This window comes from Pyrus communis, chromosome 16 (genome assembly GCF_041283825.1).
Source record: "Pyrus communis isolate YQ-2024b chromosome 16, ASM4128382v1, whole genome shotgun sequence".
NCBI lineage: Eukaryota > Viridiplantae > Streptophyta > Magnoliopsida > Rosales > Rosaceae > Pyrus > Pyrus communis.
Window position 1 is genome coordinate 5,345,821 of NC_142580.1, and position 23,342 is coordinate 5,369,162.

The window sequence follows — 23,342 nt, forward strand, 5'->3', positions numbered from 1 at the left end:
TAGTTTTTAATTATTCGTACTTTTATATTATTATCTCATTAGCTTCCGCACGTGCACATGGCTACGTCACCTTCGTGTGACGGCCAGCACGCCCTGATCTCGGTCGGGGTGTGTCAAATTAGATCATTCAACCGAAAACAAAAAAATTAAGGACCATTTGGTAACCATTTTGTTTTCCTTTTTTACTTTCATTTTTTTGAAAACTGAAAACAATTTATTATTATTATTTTTTTTAACAAAAGATGTTAATTGCACTATAAGGGTGGGGGAGTGAGCATATTAGGCTAACCATAATAATGTGGTTCAAAACCTAAGACCTCTCAATTACTACTGAAGAAGAATAACACTAAACTGTATGACTACTTTCTTGAATTTTCAAAATTTGCAATAGAGGTTTTATGTTTTGATTTATTTTCAATTTTTTAAAAATAAAAATAATTAACAAATAAATTTTTAATTTTTAATTTACAAAAATTTAAAACAAAATAATTATCAAATAATCTCTCAAGTGCTCGAAACCAAAACGAACAATGTCAAATTAAGACACTATTTGTAAATTCTTTTAGAAAAAATAATGTATTTCTGGTGAAATTTTTTTTCTTTTTTTTAATAGATGTATTTATGGTCAAATGAAAAGAGAGAAAATAATGAAGGGGCACCAAAATAGGTTAGGAGAAGCGTTGTAGGTGGACGCCACGTGGTGGGTAGAGGGAACGTGACAAGCAATGATATTAGAAAAAGTTGTGCTATCAACACATTCTATTTTACTTTTCACACACTCCTTGATAATTTATATCCGTTGATCTTCTTCAATTCATTCGATCCGACGGTTAAAAATTAAAAAGATGTATGAGAAGTAAAATAGAGTGTGTGGATATCACACTTCTATTAGAAAATAAAATAAAAAACATAAGGTGAGTGAGTGATTAAAAGCAATTATTTATTTCTATTTTTAGCTGGAGGCATCCCTATGAACTGTCGAAATTCCAATTTAAATTGTCGCATGCAACCGAGACTGAATTTTTATCAGATATTATCTTCTTCTTCTTGTTGTTTTCATCGTCTTCCTACAAAAAGACATTTTGGGTTTTGATTAAGAGTCATATTTGGCCACCTCTCCAGAGCGGTCACATTTCTGATGCACCCTTTCGAAAAAGCAGAAGGCCATTTGCAACTTGTTATCGTGACATGTCTTGATGTGTTATCGATTTAATATCAACATGTCTTAATGTGTTATTAGTCTATTTGTGATTTTAACTCTTTCATTTGCTTCATTGTTCATGGAGTACCGTAATAAGTTAGTGAGAGCAGCAAAATGGTGAAACAAGAGACCTAATTAAGCAATTTTAGTATAGCATATATGCATCATGCATGCAAATTGCAATGCTAGATTAGTGTATGAAAGTTATGGAGTTCCGTGAATTAATATATAAGTAGTTGTAGCTACTAGACCAGAAGACACAATTAAGTGAGAAGGGAAGCTTCGATCTTCTTGCAGATTGCTGAGAGATGTGTTGATCTTGAACTTTAACTAAAACGATGATGTCGCCAGCGTCTCGTTTTAATTAAATATTGGGAACTTTAACGAAAAGTTTATGGTACTATTTATTTTAACGAAAAATCACATTTTTACACTAAAAAGTTAATCCTGGTACTATTCACTTTATCCTTTATTTTGTTCTTATTATTCAAACTCAAAATTTTCAAATCACTTTCATTAGTTTTCCTATTATATTTATGCATTTAATTAGATATGTCTTGGTACCTGGTTTGGGTTGGACTTGGATCCATCATACATCTACTGGGGTCTTCCAATTTAGACCAGGGGTGGGCACTTATATGTTTTTCGAACTCCGGGTGGTTCACAATATACATTTGCTTTTGTCTGTATTTAGATTTAAATCGCTATTTAATCTATTTAGTTTTAGTACTTGTTCAAATTTGAGACTAATTGCTTGGATCTATAAATTTTTTTGACATAAAAGCTCATGACTGACTGTCGCGAGGGACAATTTTTTCGACTTAACCAGTCACGACTGATGCGCTTGTTGGGTTGAAAAATAGGGGAATCCAATCATTATCTTTGAGTTGCAACTATTGTTGAGCTTGTAGTTGTAGCTTTCTTTGGTCACCATGACACCAGTCCTATTTTTTCTTTAGAGTGATATGAAATGCTATTGAAAACTTGAAAGCAAATACCAATTTAATTATCACTAATAAATATTTTTACATAAGTCAATAAACTTAGAAATTGTTGCTTGTTGTTAATTTTGTATCAAATAATAATCGGACCAATATTGAATTGAGTAGTGCTATACTTATCATCTAATTGTACCATCACTTGTACCATGTATCTAAGAGGTAGGGCCTGTCAACGCATCTGGGTCTCATCTCCATTAGAGAGATGTTACAAGTGATGATACAAATAGATGGTAAAAATAACATTTTTTTTTCATTATTCGTAAAATCTTCTTCAATAAAATGAATAAAATCAAGTTTTAAATTTCAAGATCGTACCGTGGCCTTCGTTGTTGTGCAACATGTTGTTGTGCAACATAACAAGCATTTTCTAAGCGTCACAGCCATAACCTTTTCTTTTCTGTTATTTCTCGACCTGTCATTAATTAAACAAACAAAACATATACGTTCCCGGTGTAAATTTTCATTTTTTTTTTAATACAAGTGATGCTACATGATGAAGTGAGCTAAAAAAGAAAACCCTACCAACTAAGGCAATCCATCACTTGCGTAAATTTTCATTCTCCGAATCTCTTCTTATTAAGCAATTTGAACATGTACCCAATGAAAGTGTTGCACTCTAATCCTAGCTAGTTAAGCCACTCTCATAAAACATGAGACACCTTATAAATTGGTTGAACTCACTCAATCTCATGTTGGTTTCATATTTGCTATATTACTCTAGTCAAACAGCTCTATCAAAGTGATTATAAAAAAACAAGTGCTAGAATTAGAGGCACACGACGTGTGCATCGTTAACACTTACGAGTATCAACGACTCACTGTGGTTCACTTGACACCCTGCCTAGCATAATATGAATGTTCATGGAAAAAGCAAAAGAGAGGTTACCTAGAAAAGCTACATCAGACAGAATGGACTCCTCAGTCTTCTGCAGTTCACTGTTAAACTATTGGCCGCAGGGCACTTAAAGAAGGGAGGTTCAGCCGTCAGCCGCCACTGAAGAAAAAGTCAAGCAGCCATTGCCATCCAATATTTTGCTACTGTTCCTGTACATGTATTGGGGGCAAAACTAATGAAACATTCCTCTAACTTGTATACACCATATTATTCGTAATAAAATCCGAATGGATAGAGGAAGGCTAGGAGCCTCCTATCCGTGTGGAATGAGGATCTCATATTAGGTATGTTACTCCGTCACCCTTGGCTACCAATCCTCTCCCTCCTGGTACTGAAAGAGATGTCTTCTCTGTCCTCATCCCAATTCACCCTAAATAACCCCAATCCGTAGAAGCAATTTGAGTTTATCTTGAACACCTTCACGTAGAATTGTTGTTTTACTTAAATTATAATACGTACGTATATATTTGTTTTATATTAATGTACCACTTTTATATACAAAGCAGAGGAAGAGTTGCCCAAAACACTAAAACCTAGCTCCAACAGTCCAATATTTGCTAATGCAATCACTCAGCCTTCCCTGCTGGACTTGGAGCCGAGCAATAACTTCAAGCAATACATTGTTACATGCAAGTGGACTTGTTAAGTGGAGAGAGGTAATCTATTTGGAAAGAAAGACTAGATAAGGTCGCATAATAAGCTCACTACAAATTATGTGTTGGACTCAACATAAATATAATATATTCATTCTTGACATTTATGTGAGTCGAACTTGTAATCTTGTATTTTATCCCTTAAAATTGTACACCCAAATATAACATGGAGCATGTTAGGCCATCTCCAAACGAGGGTTGGCCAGAGAGCTCGTTTTAGCCATTTGGCCCTTTAAGATATTAATATTTTAATGAACAGTATATGACCATATTTGTCTCCGTCTCCAACCGAGGGCCATAAGGCCAAACCTAATTTATTATTTAAATTTAAAAACTACAACAACTTAAATTCAAATCCAACAATAACTTAAATTTAAAAACTACAACTTATAGTTAAAAACTACAATAGTAACTAGCCCAAAAAACCAAAAAAAATTAGAACTTAAATTTAATGAATGGTTTAAGTATTTATAGGAAAAAAAATTAGAATTTTTAAGAATTTAAAAAAAAAATTAAAAAAAAGGCCCAAAAAACCAAAAAAAAATTTAGCTAACCGTTGGATTCAATTTTTTTTTTTTAAGCATTCATGCTGATTATAACCGAAAGGAGTTTTTGAATTTTTGGCGTAACCCTCGGTTGAAGACGATTTCGGATTATTTTCGGCCCTCTGAACTTTTCGGTTAGAGATTGCCTTAACAACACATGACCGTACACAAACGTTCCTCCGAATCCAAACGGCAAGTCGTTCAGCAAAAAAGAGGGTAGCTTTTGGAGTCGTACAGTAAAACATGTGGCATGAGCTTGCGGGGTGTGGTGTCATAAGCTCCTCTTTGGGAGAATGGTGGGTGATCGTGTGTTGTGTTCATCTATTTACAAAGAGGACCCAATTCAGCAAAAAGCTTGAAATATGAAAACCATTTAACCGTTGAATGGTAAAGGGATGCGAGGCTGAAAATTTGCATGAGTTCATCTCTTTGCTTGACAGGTATGAAGAATCGCTTAAAAAGCTGATTCCTTTTTGTTTATTTTTTCCTTTATAATTGGGCAATCCATAATTTCTGGATTTAATGGTGATTTAGACCCCTTATCACAAGGGTTTCCGATTCCATGCCTTGGTTGATTTGTTAATGGGTACGTGTTAAGTCCTTATTAATTTGATATCACCGTGAGATAAAGCTGAGACTAGTAGCGATGATGATGGTGTAAGGTGAAACCAAACTAACGAGTCTTAGTGGTATCCATTAACAACTCAATGAGTTGATTTGCCGTCTCTAGCTGTGTTGTTTTCTCCGGGCCCTTCGAAATTTCAATACCCTTTTGAAATTGTAAAACCAAATGGTGTCTCTGATATTGTTAGAAAATTCAAGTTAGAGTGGTATAATGGTATTGTTCTAAACTGCATTCCAGTTGGTAAAAGTTACTGAGTGATTAGGATACCTACCATGTCCGATGGTGAAGGTTGTTTATACCAAGTTGTAATATTTTTGTTTGGAACCATTAATCTAAATGGTGACCTGGAATTTTCTCTTTGTTTACTTGTAATGAAGGAAAAGGGCGTTTATAAATGTGGTAATTTGGATTAACAGACTGACGAATGACGTTAATTATAAATTTATAACTCGGCAGTCGAGTTAATTAGTAATTACTCAAGGTAATCAACAAAGAAGTTCTTGATCATAATACAAACAGAAATGCGATTTTTCAGTTTTGATACTGTATGTACTTTGAACTGGGTGATATGTGCATCATAGACATGAGGTGTCCGGAATGGTGTTTGCATCAGGAAGAACAGTTTTCAAATTATGTTTCGATCAAAACCTTTTATTTTCAAATAATGAGTTGGTGTTTTTTTTAGGGAAATCATCTTTCTTAATTTTTTGTAGCTTCAAATTGGTTTGAATAATAGTGACTGCAGTTTCTCACTCGGGTTAAAAAGCCATGGCAGGGAGAAACCATATAAGGTATAGTAATTCCTATCAAGAAGTATATCCACTTCAGCGAACCGTTCACAATTTGGCAAAAGTTAACATCTTTACGGAGATTTTGTTAATTTAGGATTATCATATCATCTCCCTTTTTTTATACAGCGCCAGGGGCATCGATGGGGAAAATCCTAGGTTGTCATCTTTGTGTTCAGTGGAATCTGGCAGTAGTTGCTTCGCATGTAAATTTCCTGGTCCAAACTTTTTGAAGACAACTAGTGACTATCAGAATATCACAGTTCATTCTGTTACTCAATGCTCTCCTTCACCTGTAATCTCTTGCACAGAAAAGCCTCAAAGTTCTAATATATCACAAGTTATGGACGCAAATACAGAACATGGTCAATCACAGTCTTCTAATAAATCAGCATCATCTGGGGTCCTGCGAGATGTACATATTGTAAAAACTTACCTCAAATGCTGGCTTTTTGTTTTGTAGTTTTATGTGTTTCATGCAAACTTTGGACGTATTTTTTCTGCATTGAGCATTGATATTTGATAATTAATTGTTATACTTATTTTTTCAGTCAGCTCGGTTAATGGAAGATTTCCTTGATCTTGCTAAAGAAAACACGGAGAAGGATCTAGAAACCTGCGGGATTCTTGGCGCTTTTCTTGTAAGATTCACACTCTGCATTGGTTCTAAAAGCGTTTGTTTGTTGCATTTGAAACTATCTTCAGATCTTCAGACTGTTTCTTCCGTCTCCAAATCTTGTTTAAAATAACCCAAGTCTCTCTCAGTTTCTCACCATTTGCAATTTCAAAATCAGTACGGGTGTGATTACTCTAGTCCTTTAGTCCATATGTACACATTCACAATGTTATATGATATCTTTCCTTGAAAAGTAATGTATATATATTTTTTTCTGTGTATGTATAGAAAAATGGAACATTCTATGTGACAACTCTGATCATACCCAAACAGGAATCAACTTCCAGCTCTGTAAGTCCTTACAGCCCTTTACTCATCTTGTTTGGACTTAAGACTATTCCTGTTGCCCATGCCGCGTCTAACCACATGGTGTGATCTCATTTCTGTTTTCTTATGACTACAAAATATGACAGTGTCAGGCAACTAACGATGAGGAAGCTTTTGCCATACAAAACGAACACTCACTTTTTCCGGTTGGATGGATCCATGTAGGTCATAATTTTATTTTCTTCTGCTGCTTGCATCCTCCTTTGTCGCTCTATAATTGACCACAGTTTCTTGCTCACTTTGTTAACCATTTGTTTTCAGACACATCCTTCTCAAAGTTGTTTCATGTCATCAGTGGATTTGCACACTCATTATTCGTATCAGGTTGGGGAACCGCTTCCATTCTTTGGTTGCAAAATTTATATAGTCTTAGAATTTTATTTTCTTGCAATTGTTTAAGATAAAATATTTGGATTTCAACGTTAGGCATACATAGGTTAGAAGAACTTAAAATTAGATACAGTAACATTATGAACTTCATACCATTTCCCATGTTGGCTTGTTCTGAAATGCTGAATTGCCTTCTTGGGTGTGGTTTTGTCTGCTTCAATTAGGGACTATAGGTAAGATGTTAATCTGGTTCCTCGATATGCTGTCATATGCGACGACTTTTAACTTTTCTCCTTCCAACTTTTGTCTTCAGGTTATGATACCTGAGGCTTTTGCCATTGTCATGGCTCCAACTGATACCTCAAGGTATGCTGCAACACTAATTACAAGGTTCAGTCGTTCTGCTTTAAACAAAATTTGGCAATTTCATTGTAGTAGCGTTAAGAGTCAAGTCTTAAATTTCAATCTCCTTCCATCTATATTTTGGCCCACAAGCTTTAGATGCTGTCGTCCATTCCCTCGGTCTTTGTCCTTGCCTTTGTTCTTGTAGCATCTTCATTCTTCACTAATCATGGTAACACCCTTTGTTGTGGTCATGAGTCTTTGTTATGCACGGCCATGCCACACTGACGTTCTGACACTGACATAAAAATTTCGGTCAGTTGTCACAAACAAGCATAAAAGGGAATGAAGGAGAGAATGCAGTAATTTGAAAGCGTATTCTTATCTGTTCACCAGTTTCCCCTTGAAAATGTGACCTGTACGCCAAACCGCATTGGTAGCGAAATAAGAACTCCATTGCAGAACTAATTAAGTATTCCAGTTGAATATCCAACTGCATCTGCATGAATATCTCATGGTTGATATTTTGTACCGAAAATGTTTCGAAATGTAAGTCATAGTGCCCAAAAATACAGATAACTAAGAGAGAGCTCGAGTATACTTCTAAGAACGCTACATAAAGGGTAGCAATTGAAGTTTGTACAAATAATATATTTTCCTAGTATCTTTTTACACAGCTATGTTAACAAATTTGTGTTGGGATTTCTCCAGGAGCTATGGAATATTTCGGCTATCTGATCCTGGCGGGATGAGCGTCCTGAAAGCGTGCCAGGAGCAAGGATTTCATCCTCACGGAGAAACAACTGACGGGAGTCCCGTTTTCGAGCACTGCTCTAATGTATACAAGAATTCAAATCTGAGGTTCGAAATCTTCGACTTGCGTTGACATAATGCCTGTTTAGAATTTGCAAGAATTTGGCACAGTGAACCCTTGGAACAGAGCTTTAGATAAGGTTTGTATGACGTAATAATGCAGATAAACCCTACCGTGACAGTAATGTGTAATATAAGTAACGAACGGTAAAAATGTGTCTGCATAATTAACCAGTGTAAAACTGTAAATAACGTTTTGAAATTAAGGATGCGAAGGAAGAGAAGATGCAGCAATGCTTGAAGATCAACTGGTGGTGGGTCAAATGTCTCTCTTTTATTCTGAACTTATTGTTTTAACTTTTGTATACTAATTATGTATCAGTTTCTCTCATCACACGATAACAAATTTCGTATATGTTCCTAATCAAGGAAAGGGAAGCTTTTAAATGCGGTATTTCATCAGGCTGTTGCTTGTAATGGAATAAAAGAGATAGACACAAGTCTGTATGCAACCGGTGAGACTCGAGAATCTCTTGTATGAGTTTTGATGCTCAATAAATAGCATTTTGAAGCTTCAACTAACCCTGCCGGGTTGGCTGTGGGAGTTTTTACGCTGGGTTCAAGTACAATAATGGTGCTGGCTGCCAGAGTCGGTGGTGGTCCACGCCGTATTATTATGGAGCCGTCCACACACAATTATGGTTTCTCTCCGGTCTTGTAGGGGCAAGTACTGGACAACTAGTACCATTTCCCTTTATGTTTTTGCTGGCATAGTGTCTTCTTCCATGGGCTTTATAAAGGCTTTTTATCATGCTTTTGTAGTCCAATAATATATATATATACACTTTTTTTTTTTTTTTTTAACATACGATGTTATAAGGATGAGAGAAGTAGGCTTAGTTTCACAATGGACTAACAATAATGTAGTTTAAATTTGCTTTTAGCAAGAGTTGAAACTTTTCACTTACAAGTGAAAAAGAATATCACTAGACCGTAGTATTAAGTGGCAGTAATCTAATAATATATTGACTTTGCAAGTTTTTCTTACATATGACAATGCATTGTTACATGTAAATTGCTCTTCATGTTTGGGCTTACATCAAAGCTTTGACTTCGAGGATCATCATCATTTAGCAATGATTTTCATTTGGGAAATTTCTATGGAAGTTTCGAGGATCATCATCATTTAGCAATGATTTGCATTTGGGAATTTTCTATGAAAGTCTTTTGAACTTAATACTTTGTTTGGACTTGAGATAAATTGACACGTTTTAAATAATTAAAAGAGCTCAAAATTAAATTTCAAATCAACACGTTTTAAAAAGTTAAGAAAATCCAAAATTAAATTGGAAGTTGTGGTGCAGATCGAGAGAAGGTGTTTATGTTGATGAGAATTTTTCTTTCATTTAATGATTTCATCATTTCTTCTTGTACATTTGAAAAAAAAAAAAAGAATATTATCAGCTCAATACAATATAAAATTATAAATGATTGTGAGTTCCTAATAATATCATTGAGAAATTTTTAGTTGGGACGGAACATGAATATTACACCACATATTTTTATGTAAATGATGAAAATTTTTAATTTTTAAGTTATTAATTTTTTTAACACACATATTCTACCATTTATATAAAAACACATGATATACTGGGTTACCTTGAAACAAAAGATTTCGTTTTCTCCGTTCCCAATAATTTACATAACTTTGCTATCAAAAATAATTTACATAAATTAGTTAAACAATTAAACAACCCAAAAAAAACTAAACAAAAATTGAATGACCGGTATATCCCTCAGAAAGGATGAACGTTTCTGCTCAATACGTTCACATTGGTGAAGAACCCAACCACCGGCCGATACGGCAAGTACGACCGCCGTTTATCCCCCTCCTTCTTCTCTCTGTTCTTCACGTAATGTTTCTCGTGCGCAGACGATACCGTTTCAACTTTCTTAGCCTTCCCCTTTACCTTCTCCGCCGTCTTTTGAATCTCAGCGTTGCTCTTCCCATCCGCCGCCGATTCCTGGCTCGGCTTCGGGCTCGCCGCCGACTTAGGGTTCAGGAAGACGAAAGCGTCTTTGCCGTCGCTGTTGCTCCGGAGCTTCAAGTCTCTGACTCTCCACAGCTTCGAGGATCCCGTGGAATTGCTCTTGTTCCGGAGCTCCGGCGCCGCCTCCACCGGCTTCCTTGACCACTCGCAGAACGTTCCTTCCGGGACTCCTTCGAGCTCGTCCAACTCGGACGCCGACGACGGCTGCGTGTCCCGCTCTTCGAAGAAGAGCCTCTTCAACGGCGGCCTTAGAGACGAGGACGAAGTTGCAGACGAGGCCGCTCTGGCTCTGGAAGCATCGCCGTCGTCGGCTTCGGCGAAGAGAAGATCTCGGTTGAAAATCGGAAATACCGGCCGGATCTGGCCGTTTTGGAATATATCGTCCGCGGAAATCGGCGAACCGTCGGCGTTGGTGGGGGCGAAAGAGAAATCGTCTTCGTTTTCGCTCTCGCATTCGCCGCCGTGGTCCACGCTTTGAGCCTCTTTATCTTCCATTTCTACCTTCTCAGCGTCCTCGAATTCAAAATCGCCGCCGGAACCGGCGACTTGGAGCTGGGAGCTGAAATTCGCAGAGAGCTGCGCGTATTCGGCTTCGAAATCGTTCACGGAATCGTTGGAATTGAAGCTCGGCGACACGGAAAACACGGAAACCGCTTGCATTTTCAATTTTATTCGATCGAGAATTTAGGGTTTTTGAAGTTGAGACTTGACAGAGAGAGAGAGAGAGAGGCAGATGATGAAATTAATTAAAGTTTGAAAGATATGGTTTGTACTTGGCGGTGGAAAATGAAACAAGCTGGGGGTGGCTTATATATAAGCCGTGGGGCAATATTGGCGGGTGACGACTTTTTGACGGTCGTTGGGGCATTCGGACATGGGAGCTTCGTATTCACACGGTGCAAGTGTTTATTACCACGCGGATGATGTCTGGAGCAGCCACTTGTGAATTTCGTCGAACCTAAGGGAAAGGGCTCTGTACTACGTGTCAGTAAATCATTTGTTGTTATGCGGACCATTGAAATTAATTTTGACGACCGTAATTTTGATTTATAGCGATCATGAATTATAATTTTACATTAATTATTGTGTTAATATTATAAAATATTATATTACAAATATAAGTGGCATCAAGTTTATAAAGAGTCTCATTAATATTTTTTTACTACATTTTGGTGGATATTTTAATAGATACGATATTATCTACATTAAGGGATTGGGGAGTAGACTAGTCATATTAATTTAAGTTGAATTCGCCTTTGACAATAATTTAACTTAAAACTTCTTGCTTACAAAAATACCAACTTAAAATCTCTCACTTATAGAAGTACCACTATACCGTAATACTGACAATTTTGATGGATATTAAAAAGAGAAGAAAAACGTGAACGCAAGAGGCAGTGTAGTAAGTTGTAAAATAAAACTTTTAAGGATCGTAACAATTCACTACTTAGTCATGTGCTTGGGATGGGGTTGACTTGCTTGGGGAGGGAGATTAGAAAGTCAATGAGGTGTATCGTGGGGTGGGCTGTAGTGGATTTTTTTTCCTCTTAAAAAATGGATATTATCTACATGAGAAGTGAACTAAATCTCACAAAGAGTTAGTAATAATATGATTCAAATTTACTTTTGATGAAAATCGAACATAAGACCGACTAAGTCTCACAAAGAGTTAGTAATAATATGATTCAAATTTACTTTTGATGAAAATCAAACCTAAAATTTTTAACTTACACCACTAGTTCGTAATAATAAATGGCACTGCAGTGAATTAGATATTAAAAAGATGTGGGTTGGGGAGCAGGAGGAAGGGACATGACATGGGCGAAGTACTAAATGCTCATGTGATTGGGGCTGTGACTTGTAGTTGCATGGCAATTCAGGGATTTCACCTTTATCTCCTTATCGAACAGCAACAAAAAAAATAATAATAAATAAATAAAATTATTTTTCGTGTTTTTTGGTTGGATTTTGTAGTATTTGAAAAAGGGCCCAAGGAAAAATATATTTGGTAGGATTCGTTGAGGTGGCTGGAACTTGGGCAGAAAGTATTGTGGGGGAAAAGAAAAGTGGAAAAGTCCAAATTGTGAGCTGGTTGAAAAAAGCGAAAAGTAAAAGGGGGATAAGAATCTGATAATCTCATAGAAAATAGAATAAAGGTCAAAGGATGCCTAAATCTTGGATAAGGATCGTCTGCCATTTCATTTCCGATATCCTTCTATTTATGTAATCATAATTAAGTCATGTTAACATTTTATATTACTATTCAATTTTATTTTATTATCTGTATAAAAAAAGAAGCAATATATAATGTTGACGTCGCTTAACTGTGAGCACACAAAACAGGAGGGCACTGGAAGGGGGAGGGCAGACAATCCTTATCCCTAAATCTTACCTGTTATTTTCCATCCATCTTCGCATCAATACCTGAATTAACAATTGTATTAGGGCTAGTTTGGTATTGTTGTGGTTTTAAAAATAGATGTAAAATAAAGTTGTTTAGTATTTGGTAAATTTTTTTTGTAAAAATGCTTTTAATAATAAAAAAAAAAAACAGTGCTTATTAAACTTTTATATAAATTGTTTTGAATATATTATATGACTAAAAATGATATAGTATTAATGTGATACAATAATGATCAAAAACAATAATGTAGGAGAAAAAAATTGTAATTTTGTAAAACATGTGGAGTATACTTGTCATTTGAAAATTTTATTAAATGAGCATTGATTATTTTCATATTACATAATAATTCAGTTTTTATTAAATCATAAGAAAAACTAGTGGTTCCTAATTACATGAGTCCGACAGAATAACATTTTCCCATCGATATATATGTATTTGGATTATATATATGCATGAATTATCAGTTTCTTCTGGAATTTCACTCCTAACTTATCTTAAAAGAAATTAATAGGGTGATGACTTACTATCCTTAGCACGTGATATTGCCTTAAATATTTATTTTGTGTAATATATATATATATATATAATTGTTATTAGTATTTCACAAATCTCATTCTACACTTCACATAAGTGTATTTTTCTTTCTAATTATAGAAAGTTTGAAGTGCAAAATGAGATTTTTGAAGTGTCAATAACAATTTCCTATATATATATATATATATATATATGTTTGAAATTCTTATCCTTCTAGATGGATACTTGCTTATAATTATCTACTCCTCATCCCTTATGGATTAAGGTTTTTGAGCTTTCTGACTTTCTCTCTGGTCACGAGAGGAATTGGCAGGACAAGTCAAAACCCCACTTGTTCTCATCTTTAGCTTGTCAATCTTGTTTTGACAAACAATATATATATCATTTTTATAACTGCTCAATGCATCAACCACAAAGTAACGTCATCATAATTTACATGTGTTTATAAATAATTAGAGTACTTCTTATGTTGTCAATTAATTTTATGATGAAAAATTAATTTTGTTAAACTTGTATAATATATCCTCGCATTCTTACAAGTTGAAGAATTATAAACAGGATACCGAAGACTTGTTGTACCTAGCTAGTATGCGTGTCTGTCAAGTTGTCAACACTAAACAATATTGGAACAAGGAACAACTCACTAAGCACTTAATTAATGGTGTATTAACAGATAAAATATTTAAGTTTGAACCGACTGGGTCATTATTCCTTAATCCTTCATGTGTAGGAGACTTGCGACCCAGGCAACAAAAGTATAAAACCCCCTCCTCAAATTCGACTTTCTGGATTAGTTGATGCCCGTTTACTATTTCGTAGGTCGTACCAAGCACATACAGCGCACACAAACAAAACACAGAATGAGGATCATCTCCAAATCCTCTTTGTGAGGATTCACGATATCCTTTAATCGTGTTCGTTCGTCATAAATTGTGCGGTAATTTTTCGTCAAACTCTATTTGTATTTAATTTTAAATAATTTATAACCACATAATATACGATAAATGAACACAATTAAAGAATTTGAAGAGGACCCTCATTCCAAAACACAAACTTAGCCCACGTTATTGTCGCCCTTGGTTTGGCGCAGCAAAGCAGAATCCTACTGTCAACATTTTTTTTCTGCGAGGATGAAAAAAGAAGATTCGGATATCCATGGAAATTGAATTGACATTCCTCACACGTTTTCGTAGCAATATACGCCCACAAAAAGGGAAGAAATTAAATTGTTCATCTTGTTTCAACAAAAGCAAATGAATTAAGTAATTGCAAATTGTCCAGGAAAATTAGAAATAAGTTTGGCTATTTTTGACCTTAAAAATTACAAAATCTATGTGGCGCATAGGCCGAATAACTAATAAGTTAACTACATCTTTCGGTTGAATGCGGGGTGTGCCAACTGGTCGGCCGAGGAGTAAAATTTGTTGACGTTGCGTTGAGCACGTTGCTGACTTCTTTATCTTGCGACTGCGGCCGAGGAATGAACAAATCTCAGCCTTTGGATTCTCGAGCCTGAAGACAAGGCTGCTGGTTCTGCGAAGTTCATGAATCGTCGGCACCAAATTCGGTCACAGTGATTATATTCGTGAGAGTATAAGCACGTCGAATCGACATCATACTATATGGACACAAATATTCAAAGGTGATGTATGTCTTGATGGTAAATATGGTTCGGCTGTCAGAATGTCGAACTCTAAAACTCACTTATGAGTATCCAATCATAAAATCACTCGGCGTTCAATGCAGTAACTCGTAACACCTTCATTCACCGAGAAGGCTAATAAGATGATATCTGCCAATAAGGATTCGGAAACCTTTCTCGACTGAGACTTGGATAGGTAATCAGTTGGCCTCGACGCAATGCTGTTTATCCAAACTGAAGGTGCCTCGCGGTCGGCTAATTCTACGGCGACAATGTTGTTTATCCAAACTGAAGATGTTCATCGATTGCCTTCACAGTGTTGTTTATCCAAATTGAAGGTGTGTTGGCGAAAAAGAAAAATGAAAAATGAAAAATCTCAAGTTGTTTGAGAGCGTTGCGCAGGGCAATTGTGTGTTCAATTAGAGGGCCTTGATTGTTGCATGACGTCTTGTACTTATAGCACCAAATCCTTCTTGAGATCGAGTCCAAATCATACCTGGATTGGAACTTCTTGTTCTATTCCAACTCCACTTCAACCAATCCTACTCCTATTAGGACTTTGAACTCACCCCTTTTTGAGGCCGTATTCATTGCTGGTTGAGAATCCAAATTGCACTAGAACCCCTTATCGTATCAGGACTTCTTCGACCCCTTCGCTCATCTGAACTACTCCTTCTTGAGATAGGATTCGACCATCCTTGCTGAACGGCTCGGGACCACCAGGCAGCCCATAGTATACTGAAAAACTTTGAGTTGAACATAAATCCACACTCAGCCCAATAATATTATTTTGGGCCCGGGCCTAAACAGCTATATACCCAACTTCCATACAGAAAAATGTGTTACAAGAAATTAAATTATTAAGCTACTAAGCTTGGTTTCATACATCCATTAGGAGTTTATGAATTGTATATTGGTTTAGTGATATTCATTTTTTTAATTTTCAAACTTGAAAGAGTTTCTATAGTCGAATCTCTTAACTATTGTCCTCACCGGTAGTCCAACCGTATATCTAGTAATATATATATGTCAAATAAATTGCTAGACTAGAACATATTCCACACCCAGGGTTGGAGTCCATTCTTTTACAATTGGTCATAAAAAACTAATCACATTGCTGACCACATGTAAATTCATCACTATATGTGAGAGTCATATGTATAAGGGAGGTGATCTTTTTTTTTTTTTTTTTTTAAAAAAGGACCAGCTGATGACTTCGCCATGACAATCACATCCTTTCAAGGACTAGGAAGACTCACAAAGACATTTCATTCTTTCTCTAGTCACTATCGTATGATTCACCGACGCTATAAATCAAACTCAGGACGTGCCGTGTGAAATCGGGTCTGATATTCATCCCTAGCCCCTAAGCTGCCGTGTAGTGATTAAGAATAATCAATTTTGTGCTCTAAATATCATTTTTCAATGACTTATGACTAGTGTTTTAAAAAACGGCCTAGGCGCTGGGCGGTGGTGACCCGATGTGTTTTCTTGCAAATCGGTTAGGCTTTAGGCGGGCTAGCGGTGCTAGGCAGTTTTTTTTTAATTAAAAAAAAAATCCTATCTATATTACTATATTTCCTTATTTTCCTCATATTTTGTATTTTATGTGGTTTTAATTTGTGAACTTATTGTACATGTGTCATTCTACAATACTCATCAGTATGGTTATATGGCATATATGCTTAATGTGCTCTTAAATTTTGGACTTGTTTGATACTCTTTTTGCATTTTATTATCTTATCCATGAATTTCATACAAGTATAATTTTTTGTAAGTGTCAATATGAACTTATTTACAAGATATACAAGAAATTTACTTAAATTCGCTTAGGCTGCTTAGGCGTCCGCCTAGATCTTGCCGTCTGACTAATGCCTAGCGTTTTTTAGAACCTTACTTATGACAGACGCCATCTAATCAGATTAATATTACTCAAACGTTAATTTCTTTATTTGAATCTTTTATGTGCAAATCGACATCTCCACATAAGAAGCACTTAAGACGGTTTGACCAAAACAGGCTATAAAATTGGGCTGGGTAAATGAAAGACAGGCCCAATATGACTTAATCATTTTGGGCCCAATAATCAAGAAATCGCAGGAGGCGGGAACGAAAGGCCTGAAGAAAACAATTACGCGCGCACTTGTCTAATCTAATTAATAGCTGGAGCCCCAATACTTGATCACTAAACACAGCATTTCTCCATTTTTGTTGACAATTTATTTATTGTTTTTCTTTCAGGTAATTTATTTATATATTGTTATGCAAACAATTTTTTTTCCATTAAAATAATTTATTTATTTGACAAAAAAAAAATACAATAATAAATTTATAAAGATATTTGAACAAGTCGCACATTAAAATTATCTGAAGGAAGTAAAAATCAACAATTAGTGAATTACTCTAATGGTTAAGATATTCTATTGAACTCATTTTTTTCTGATTGAAACGCTAATTTCTCCTCTTAGCCGTACTTTCCTTGAAGAGAACATATATCATTATATATAAAAGAAATTTAAACTTAAATTGCACAGTAAACTTGTCATAATAATAGGAATTGAATATTCTCCTGAACTCCGGCTCAAGAACCCCTTAACCAACATACAAGGATTGGTGAATCATTATTTGTGTGTTGGTCAGGCTCTGAGCCCAAACTCAGGAGAGCATCCAATTCCATAATAATGCAGTACGGAACTCTCAAATCACAATTCACGAAAATAACACTTAAAATCTTTTAACTTGCAGGCGGTTAAATACTGAATTAGTGATAGTATATGTCGTAATCTACAATCTGAAAAAGGAAAAACCCTCCATTGGTAGTCTCTCTGACTCTGATTGATTTGAATATAAAATATCCTTCAGAAATATCTTTTGATTGCACCAAAGCAAGGTGAGTCACGGACAGGGCGAGTGAGGGCTTTGAGGAGGAAGCACAAAGGGACAAACCCTCACGGAGTTTCGAGTTTATTGGCGGATTCGTCGAAACAAGTCATTGGATTCATCTCTCTGCATATTTTAATCTCCCCCCCTTTTCTCCTTCTTCTTCTTCTTCCTCCTCTGTCACCTTGTTGCAGCCTTCCAGGGCTTCCTGCTGTAATCTTCAACTTCTGCATTTTTTCCACCATTTTAATCAATGAGTTTGCTTTATTATTGGGTTTAATTTGCAAATTAATTAGCTTTATCTTATATTTTTTTTATCTGTGTGATTTTTAATTTTGTAGGGAGCAAAAGCAGGAGGGGTTTTGATTGTTGATGACGTACTACTACAGTGAAAAAAGCCATGGAATTTTTACCCAAAAAGGACTTTCCGGTGAACCCAAAAGACTACAAACTGTACGAAGAAGTCGGTCAGGGCGTGAGCGCCACCGTCTACAGAGCTCTCTGCATCCCACTTAATCAAACCGTCGCTATCAAAGTCCTCGACCTTGAGAAATGCAGGAACGACTTGGTATTTTTCATTCCCCACTCCCTCTTCAACTTCCCTTTCCATTTTATGGTTTTTATCTTGCACACTTCCCCCAGTTCTGTTGTAAATTGCAATTTTCACCCTGCATCCACAGGACGCTATTCGGAGAGAAGTGCAGACCATGATCCTGCTTGACCATCCGAATCTGCTCAAGGCTCACTGCTCTTTCACTGCCGGCAGTAGCCTCTGGATCGTCACGCCTTACATGGCCTCTGGATCGTGTCTTCACATCATGAAATCTGCCCACCCTGATGGTTTTGAGCAGCCCGTTATCGCGACTTTGTTGTATGCGGTTCTCAAAGCCCTTGCTTATCTGCATTGCCATGGACACATTCATAGAGATGTTAAGGTACGTTAATAGCACTCAGCCTTGTATTTGTGTTATGAACTTATGGTGTTTTTTGGACTCTCCGTTTGGATTTAGCTTACTACTATTTGCATATCGGGGCAAAATGTTAAATACAAGTGTTGCTATATGCACATTTATGGCTAGCCATGAGTGGTTGTATTGGCACATAGTAGTTTACTAGATTTGATCATCCATATGTTTGATTGCATTTACTACAAGTCCATGTATGTATGTATGTATGTATATTTTCTCGACAAAGCCAACTTGACCAAATGTGTCTTATTAAAGCTTTTTAACCCTATTATTTACAGGCTGGTAATATACTGGTTGATACAAAAGGTGCAGTTAAGTTAGCAGACTTTGGAGTTTCAGCGAGCTTGTTCGACACTGGCCACAGACAACATGCAAGAAAAACGTTTGTTGGAACTCCTTGCTGGTGATGGCCTGGACCTTCTCTGTCTACATATCGTCTATCGACTATTGGGAACTATTTCAAAAATATATAATGTTTGAGTTGGTCTTCGAACTCCTTGCATTTCATATTTAACAGTGTGATCCCCTTTTTTTCACAGGATGGCTCCGGAAGTTATGCAGCAATTGCATGGATATGACTTTAAGTGAGTGGATGATTTGTTTACAGTTGGTCATGGAAGAGTACTTATTGATGTGTATATTTGATAATCTTGAATTTCATTTCTTTAAGCTTTCTCTAACTTTAACTTGTCGTTCAAATCCTCGTGGGGTCTGTTATTCGTATCCAAACAGAGCAGACATCTGGTCTTTTGGGATAACAGCACTGGAACTTGCTCATGGTCATGCTCCATTTTCCAAGTACCCACCAATGAAGGTAAATCTCATTACTCTTCGTAGTTAGATTGCATGGGACATGGAGCTATTGAATTTTTCGCAAAATTAAAATCAAACATTACAAAATTTTTACCGAGATTGCATTTGTGTGCATTCACATTTATTAAACACCTGTTTATGTTATTTTTATTTATGGTAATTGACATGGTCATGGTTATATTATTTATTCACGAAACATAGCTCAAAATAGTGCCTTTCTTTTCTTGAGGAAATCATTGTTTTTATTAACTTTTGGTATGTGGTATCCCTATTATTATTGCCTTTGTAGGTTTTGTTAATGACCTTGCAGAATGCTCCTCCTGGCCTTGACTATGAGAGGGACAAGAAATTTTCAAAGGTGTGACTCCAGTAATAATCTTTTATATGGTCACTATTTTTACAACCTGCTCTGAAATCAATTTTCACCTGTAGTCATTTAAAGAGATAGTTGCTGCCTGCTTAGTTAAGGATCCAAAGAAGCGTCCTACTGCGGAAAAGCTCTTGAATCACCGTTTCTTCAAACATGTGCATTCAAAGGAGCTTATAGCGGAGTCAATTCTTAATGGTCTTTCTCCCCTTGGAGATCGTTTTAGAATGTTGAAGGTTGGCATTCCATTTCAGACTTGTATGGCTTTCATAAAGTCCTACTATTCTGTAGTTTTTCTATATTGCATGTTTTGATGTGCCTTCTTTTTATCAGGAAAAAGAGGCTGAGTTCTTTGCACAAAGTGAGTCTTTTTATGGTGACAAAGACCATTTATCACAGGTAATGACTAATATTAATTTGCAACAGTTCTTTTACAAAAGTTCACAATGTTATGTTTCTTTTAAATTCAAATTTTATATATGATTTAAAAATTTCTTTATTCCAGCAAGAGTATATACGAGGGATCAGTGCATGGAATTTTGATGTAGATGATTTGAAAAGACAGGCTGCTATTGTGAGTAGGTCATTTCTAATATGTATATGTCTTTCTTTTTACTTTGCGGAACGGTCTGCAAGAGGCTAAGAGTTTTTTATTGCATAACTTAAGGTGATTCATGCTCAGATGAATACTATTTTCTGTGTTTAGATTCAAGATGATGATGGCATCACCATTGCTGAAAACCAAGACTGGAGCTGCAAACAGAATGGTGGATTTGGTAAATCAGCTGGTCTAACAGAAAGGTGTGTGGGGGAAGGCAAACGTAAATTGTTTAATTCTGCACAATCTATAATGTCTTGGGAAGTATTAATACTATGCTAAGTTGTATGCAGAGATCCCATTAATGCACATGTGGATAGTTTCAATTGTAGTAGATCGATATGGAAAGATTCTGGCCTTGGGGAAATTGAAGAAATTGCTGATTCATCACCATCAGTGCAAGGAAAAAAGAGTAGCTGTTTTGGCGCTGATTTGGAAAGAATAGTACCTTCCTCAAAAACCGATCATTCCCCTTCTGTCAGTGGTGATGAGGGCAGGCAAGTTCAGAACTCTGATTACTTTTAATATTTTTCTTGTTTCAAAGCAACCATAATTTTTCCACTTAGCAATACTTCCACTGCTTGGTTGTGTTTATGAAGCCTTTGCTTGATTACTTCTTCATGCACCTCAAGTGAATGTAAATTGTTTCAGATACATCTCAAGTCAATGTAACTTGTATCAAATGCTTGTACACGTAGGAAACATCACATGCTAAACTTCCTCCTAACACCCCCCACAAACCCCCCCCCCCCCCCCCCCCTCTTTTTTTTATTTTTTATATGGATGTTTGTTTCCTGCATTCATCATGTTGACTAGTTTAATGATTTGCAGTTTGATTACCCTTTTTGTTTTACCATGATATTGGAGAAAACTAGTTCAGTATCTGGATTTTGTTAACCGAGGGATTCCTCAAATCTACTTGTTGATCTTGAGCAGTGATCACTTGGAACATCATCAGAAGAGAGATGGTAGTTCTTCTTCATATGGTATTTATATTTCTCTATCTATATCATCGGTTCACATCCTTATTGAAATTGAATGTTTCTTTATCATAACATAAGAAAAATTCTTATCAATTTTATCTGGGGTTAACAGAGACGGCATCAGATGACCAAGGGTTGCAAGGGCGATTCAATAGCACGGTCCCATATTCCAGTCCTAAGGTATGCTGGCCTATAACATTTAGTGTAATAAGTTATCATGGAACATGAGTTATCTTTTAACAATCTACATGCAGATGATTCGGAAACACTGATGTTTTACTATGCATATGAAAACTTTTAACTTGCTTTCTATAAGTGTTTCTCAGTGTAAACCTTAAAACAATCGTCTTCTCTTCCTCTAAATTTTAAATTGATTGAATAATTGTTTGTTTTTGGGATATTTATGAACCACTGGCACTTATGCCGTAATTCTTATTGATGTTTCCCTTCAGGACACTCCAAACGGCATTATAATCTCTTCTGTAATTGGTACATCCGCTTCCATTATTCCTGCGCTCCATTATATTTTGCAGAAAAACGCCATGCAAAAGGTGCACATTGAAACCTTTTCTTTCACATACTTGAGAAATTATGTTTTGGTATTCTTACTATTATTGTAATTCTAACAGGAAGAAACAATGAGATTGATTGAAATTGTAGATCAAATCACTGGTGAGTGGTGATTCTCCTGTCATTTATCAGTAGTATTTTGAGATTTTTTATTTGTTTTTAAAATTGACTTTCTTATACGTTAATGTATTTTCTTTAATTTTCTCAATGACAGGAAATCATACAGAGATCACAGAGGCAGTAACCAGTGTCAAGAACTTGCAGGTATTGGATCTTTATGTGGCTTCTGAACCTGTGCATTATAGCTGACTGGTTAAAAACCCGGTACAGTGGTTTTCAAACTTCAGTTCGATACACAAATCAAACGAGGTCTAGTCTGCAGTTTGTATACTCCAGAGTCCAGACGTACTTATATTGATTATCTTGTTGTACTGTTGCAGATGTGTACGGCTTCTGCAAGAGAGAGAGTCTTAGAATCCCATGTGATTGGTATTCAACAAAGGTGCGCGAGATTTCTTCTATTATTTCCAAGAAGCATGCTCCATTCAATAATCTAATCGTGTTTGATAATCTTTTCAGAATTGACAAACTTGTCGAAGAGTTGCAGATACAGAAAACAAGGAATGTCAAGGTTTGTACCCATTACCGGACTTCCCCTGGTTGTTTACGCGCACCTTCTATTAATATGCTGTTCCAATACGGATGCCTTGATAGCAGATTTGAATTGGAGATAGGATGTAATGATGTATTCAGGTTGTTAGTTTTGGAAAAAAAAAAAACTCTCTTTTCGATAGGTGTTTAAAACCCTAATCATTGTTTATATTGATCTTAGTTTTGTTTCTTTTACACAGCTGGAGAGGCGATTAAGTGCTTTGGGTGATAAGAAGTAGGAGTTGTCGGGCCTTCTTTCCATATTCAAGAGGATTTACATTTGTTCTTGTTAGGAAAACAAAACTTCACGTTGTATATCGGCGAGGGCATACATCATTGTAATTATAAGAACTCATTTGTAAACTAATCTTTGGTTCTACCTTAACCCGTTCGGCTTGTTTGAACAGTCAATAAATCTGGCCTTCTACTATGGAAATGAGATAAGTTATACAATTGCACATCAACTTTTTTAACTTTTTCAAATTTTGTACAATCTGGCCTTGTAAAAAAGAGTACAACCACCACTCTTATCTCACTAAGCAGTGTCAGCGGTACGAATCATAGAACGTCATTGTGCTTGATTTTATCTTCATTTTTTACTTCAATTCTTAATTGGTTTTTGCTTTCTACCCTCATCTCCTCTTTCTTCATGTGAAGGCAACCAATTTCTCATTTTATTTTTTTT

At 36.0% G+C, this 23,342-nt stretch overlaps 3 protein-coding genes and 1 long non-coding RNA gene across 12 annotated transcripts; 2 read left to right on the top strand and 2 right to left on the bottom strand.

The window, feature by feature from the left end:
- Window positions 1–2,185: 2,185 nt before the first annotated feature.
- LOC148689860 (uncharacterized) lies at window positions 2,186–3,334 on the bottom strand. The gene is made up of 2 exons (XR_015957841.1): window positions 3,089–3,334; window positions 2,186–2,614 (listed from the first exon to the last, which is right to left on the bottom strand). It is a non-coding gene; the product is annotated as an uncharacterized LOC148689860 (long non-coding RNA).
- A 1,222-nt stretch (window positions 3,335–4,556) lies between these two features.
- Window positions 4,557–8,587, top strand: AMSH2 (associated molecule with the SH3 domain of STAM 2). Of its 6 annotated transcripts, XM_088687944.1 has the most exons (10): window positions 4,593–4,735; window positions 5,634–5,711; window positions 5,838–5,914; window positions 6,020–6,123; window positions 6,260–6,349; window positions 6,613–6,675; window positions 6,798–6,872; window positions 6,973–7,035; window positions 7,355–7,407; window positions 8,095–8,504. In XM_088687944.1, the coding sequence occupies exons 4-10, from the start codon at window positions 6,052–6,054 to the stop codon at window positions 8,267–8,269; spliced, it is 591 nt and encodes a 196-aa protein (XP_088544070.1). In that variant the 5' UTR covers window positions 4,593–4,735; window positions 5,634–5,711; window positions 5,838–5,914; window positions 6,020–6,051; the 3' UTR covers window positions 8,270–8,504. The 6 variants fall into 6 exon arrangements, with proteins under 6 accessions (XP_068327418.1, XP_068327415.1, XP_068327417.1 ...); XM_068471317.2 differs by having other exon boundaries at window positions 4,557–4,735; window positions 5,838–6,132; window positions 8,095–8,587; XM_068471318.2 differs by having other exon boundaries at window positions 5,606–5,711; window positions 5,838–6,132; window positions 8,095–8,587.
- Window positions 8,588–9,851: 1,264 nt separating this feature from the next.
- On the bottom strand, window positions 9,852–11,163 carry LOC137732106 (uncharacterized). Its single transcript, XM_068471398.2, has one exon. The coding sequence runs from the start codon at window positions 10,905–10,907 to the stop codon at window positions 9,993–9,995; it is 915 nt and encodes a 304-aa protein (XP_068327499.1). The 5' UTR covers window positions 10,908–11,163; the 3' UTR covers window positions 9,852–9,992.
- Window positions 11,164–17,447: 6,284 nt separating this feature from the next.
- On the top strand, window positions 17,448–23,121 carry LOC137731498 (serine/threonine-protein kinase BLUS1). Of its 4 annotated transcripts, none has more exons than XM_068470617.2 (20): window positions 17,448–17,920; window positions 18,049–18,275; window positions 18,388–18,642; window positions 18,954–19,078; window positions 19,215–19,259; window positions 19,408–19,489; window positions 19,778–19,846; window positions 19,921–20,091; window positions 20,189–20,254; window positions 20,361–20,429; window positions 20,562–20,656; window positions 20,747–20,950; window positions 21,390–21,439; window positions 21,549–21,616; window positions 21,889–21,987; window positions 22,066–22,108; window positions 22,221–22,270; window positions 22,447–22,508; window positions 22,586–22,637; window positions 22,858–23,121. In XM_068470617.2, exons 2-20 carry the CDS (start codon window positions 18,108–18,110, stop codon window positions 22,894–22,896), a joined length of 1,812 nt encoding a protein of 603 aa, XP_068326718.1. In that variant the 5' UTR covers window positions 17,448–17,920; window positions 18,049–18,107; the 3' UTR covers window positions 22,897–23,121. The 4 variants fall into 4 exon arrangements, 3 of the variants coding, with proteins under 3 accessions (XP_068326718.1, XP_088543611.1, XP_088543612.1); XR_011068273.2 differs by having other exon boundaries at window positions 17,607–17,920; window positions 22,221–22,330; XM_088687485.1 differs by having other exon boundaries at window positions 17,701–17,920; window positions 20,786–20,950.
- Window positions 23,122–23,342: the final 221 nt, after the last annotated feature.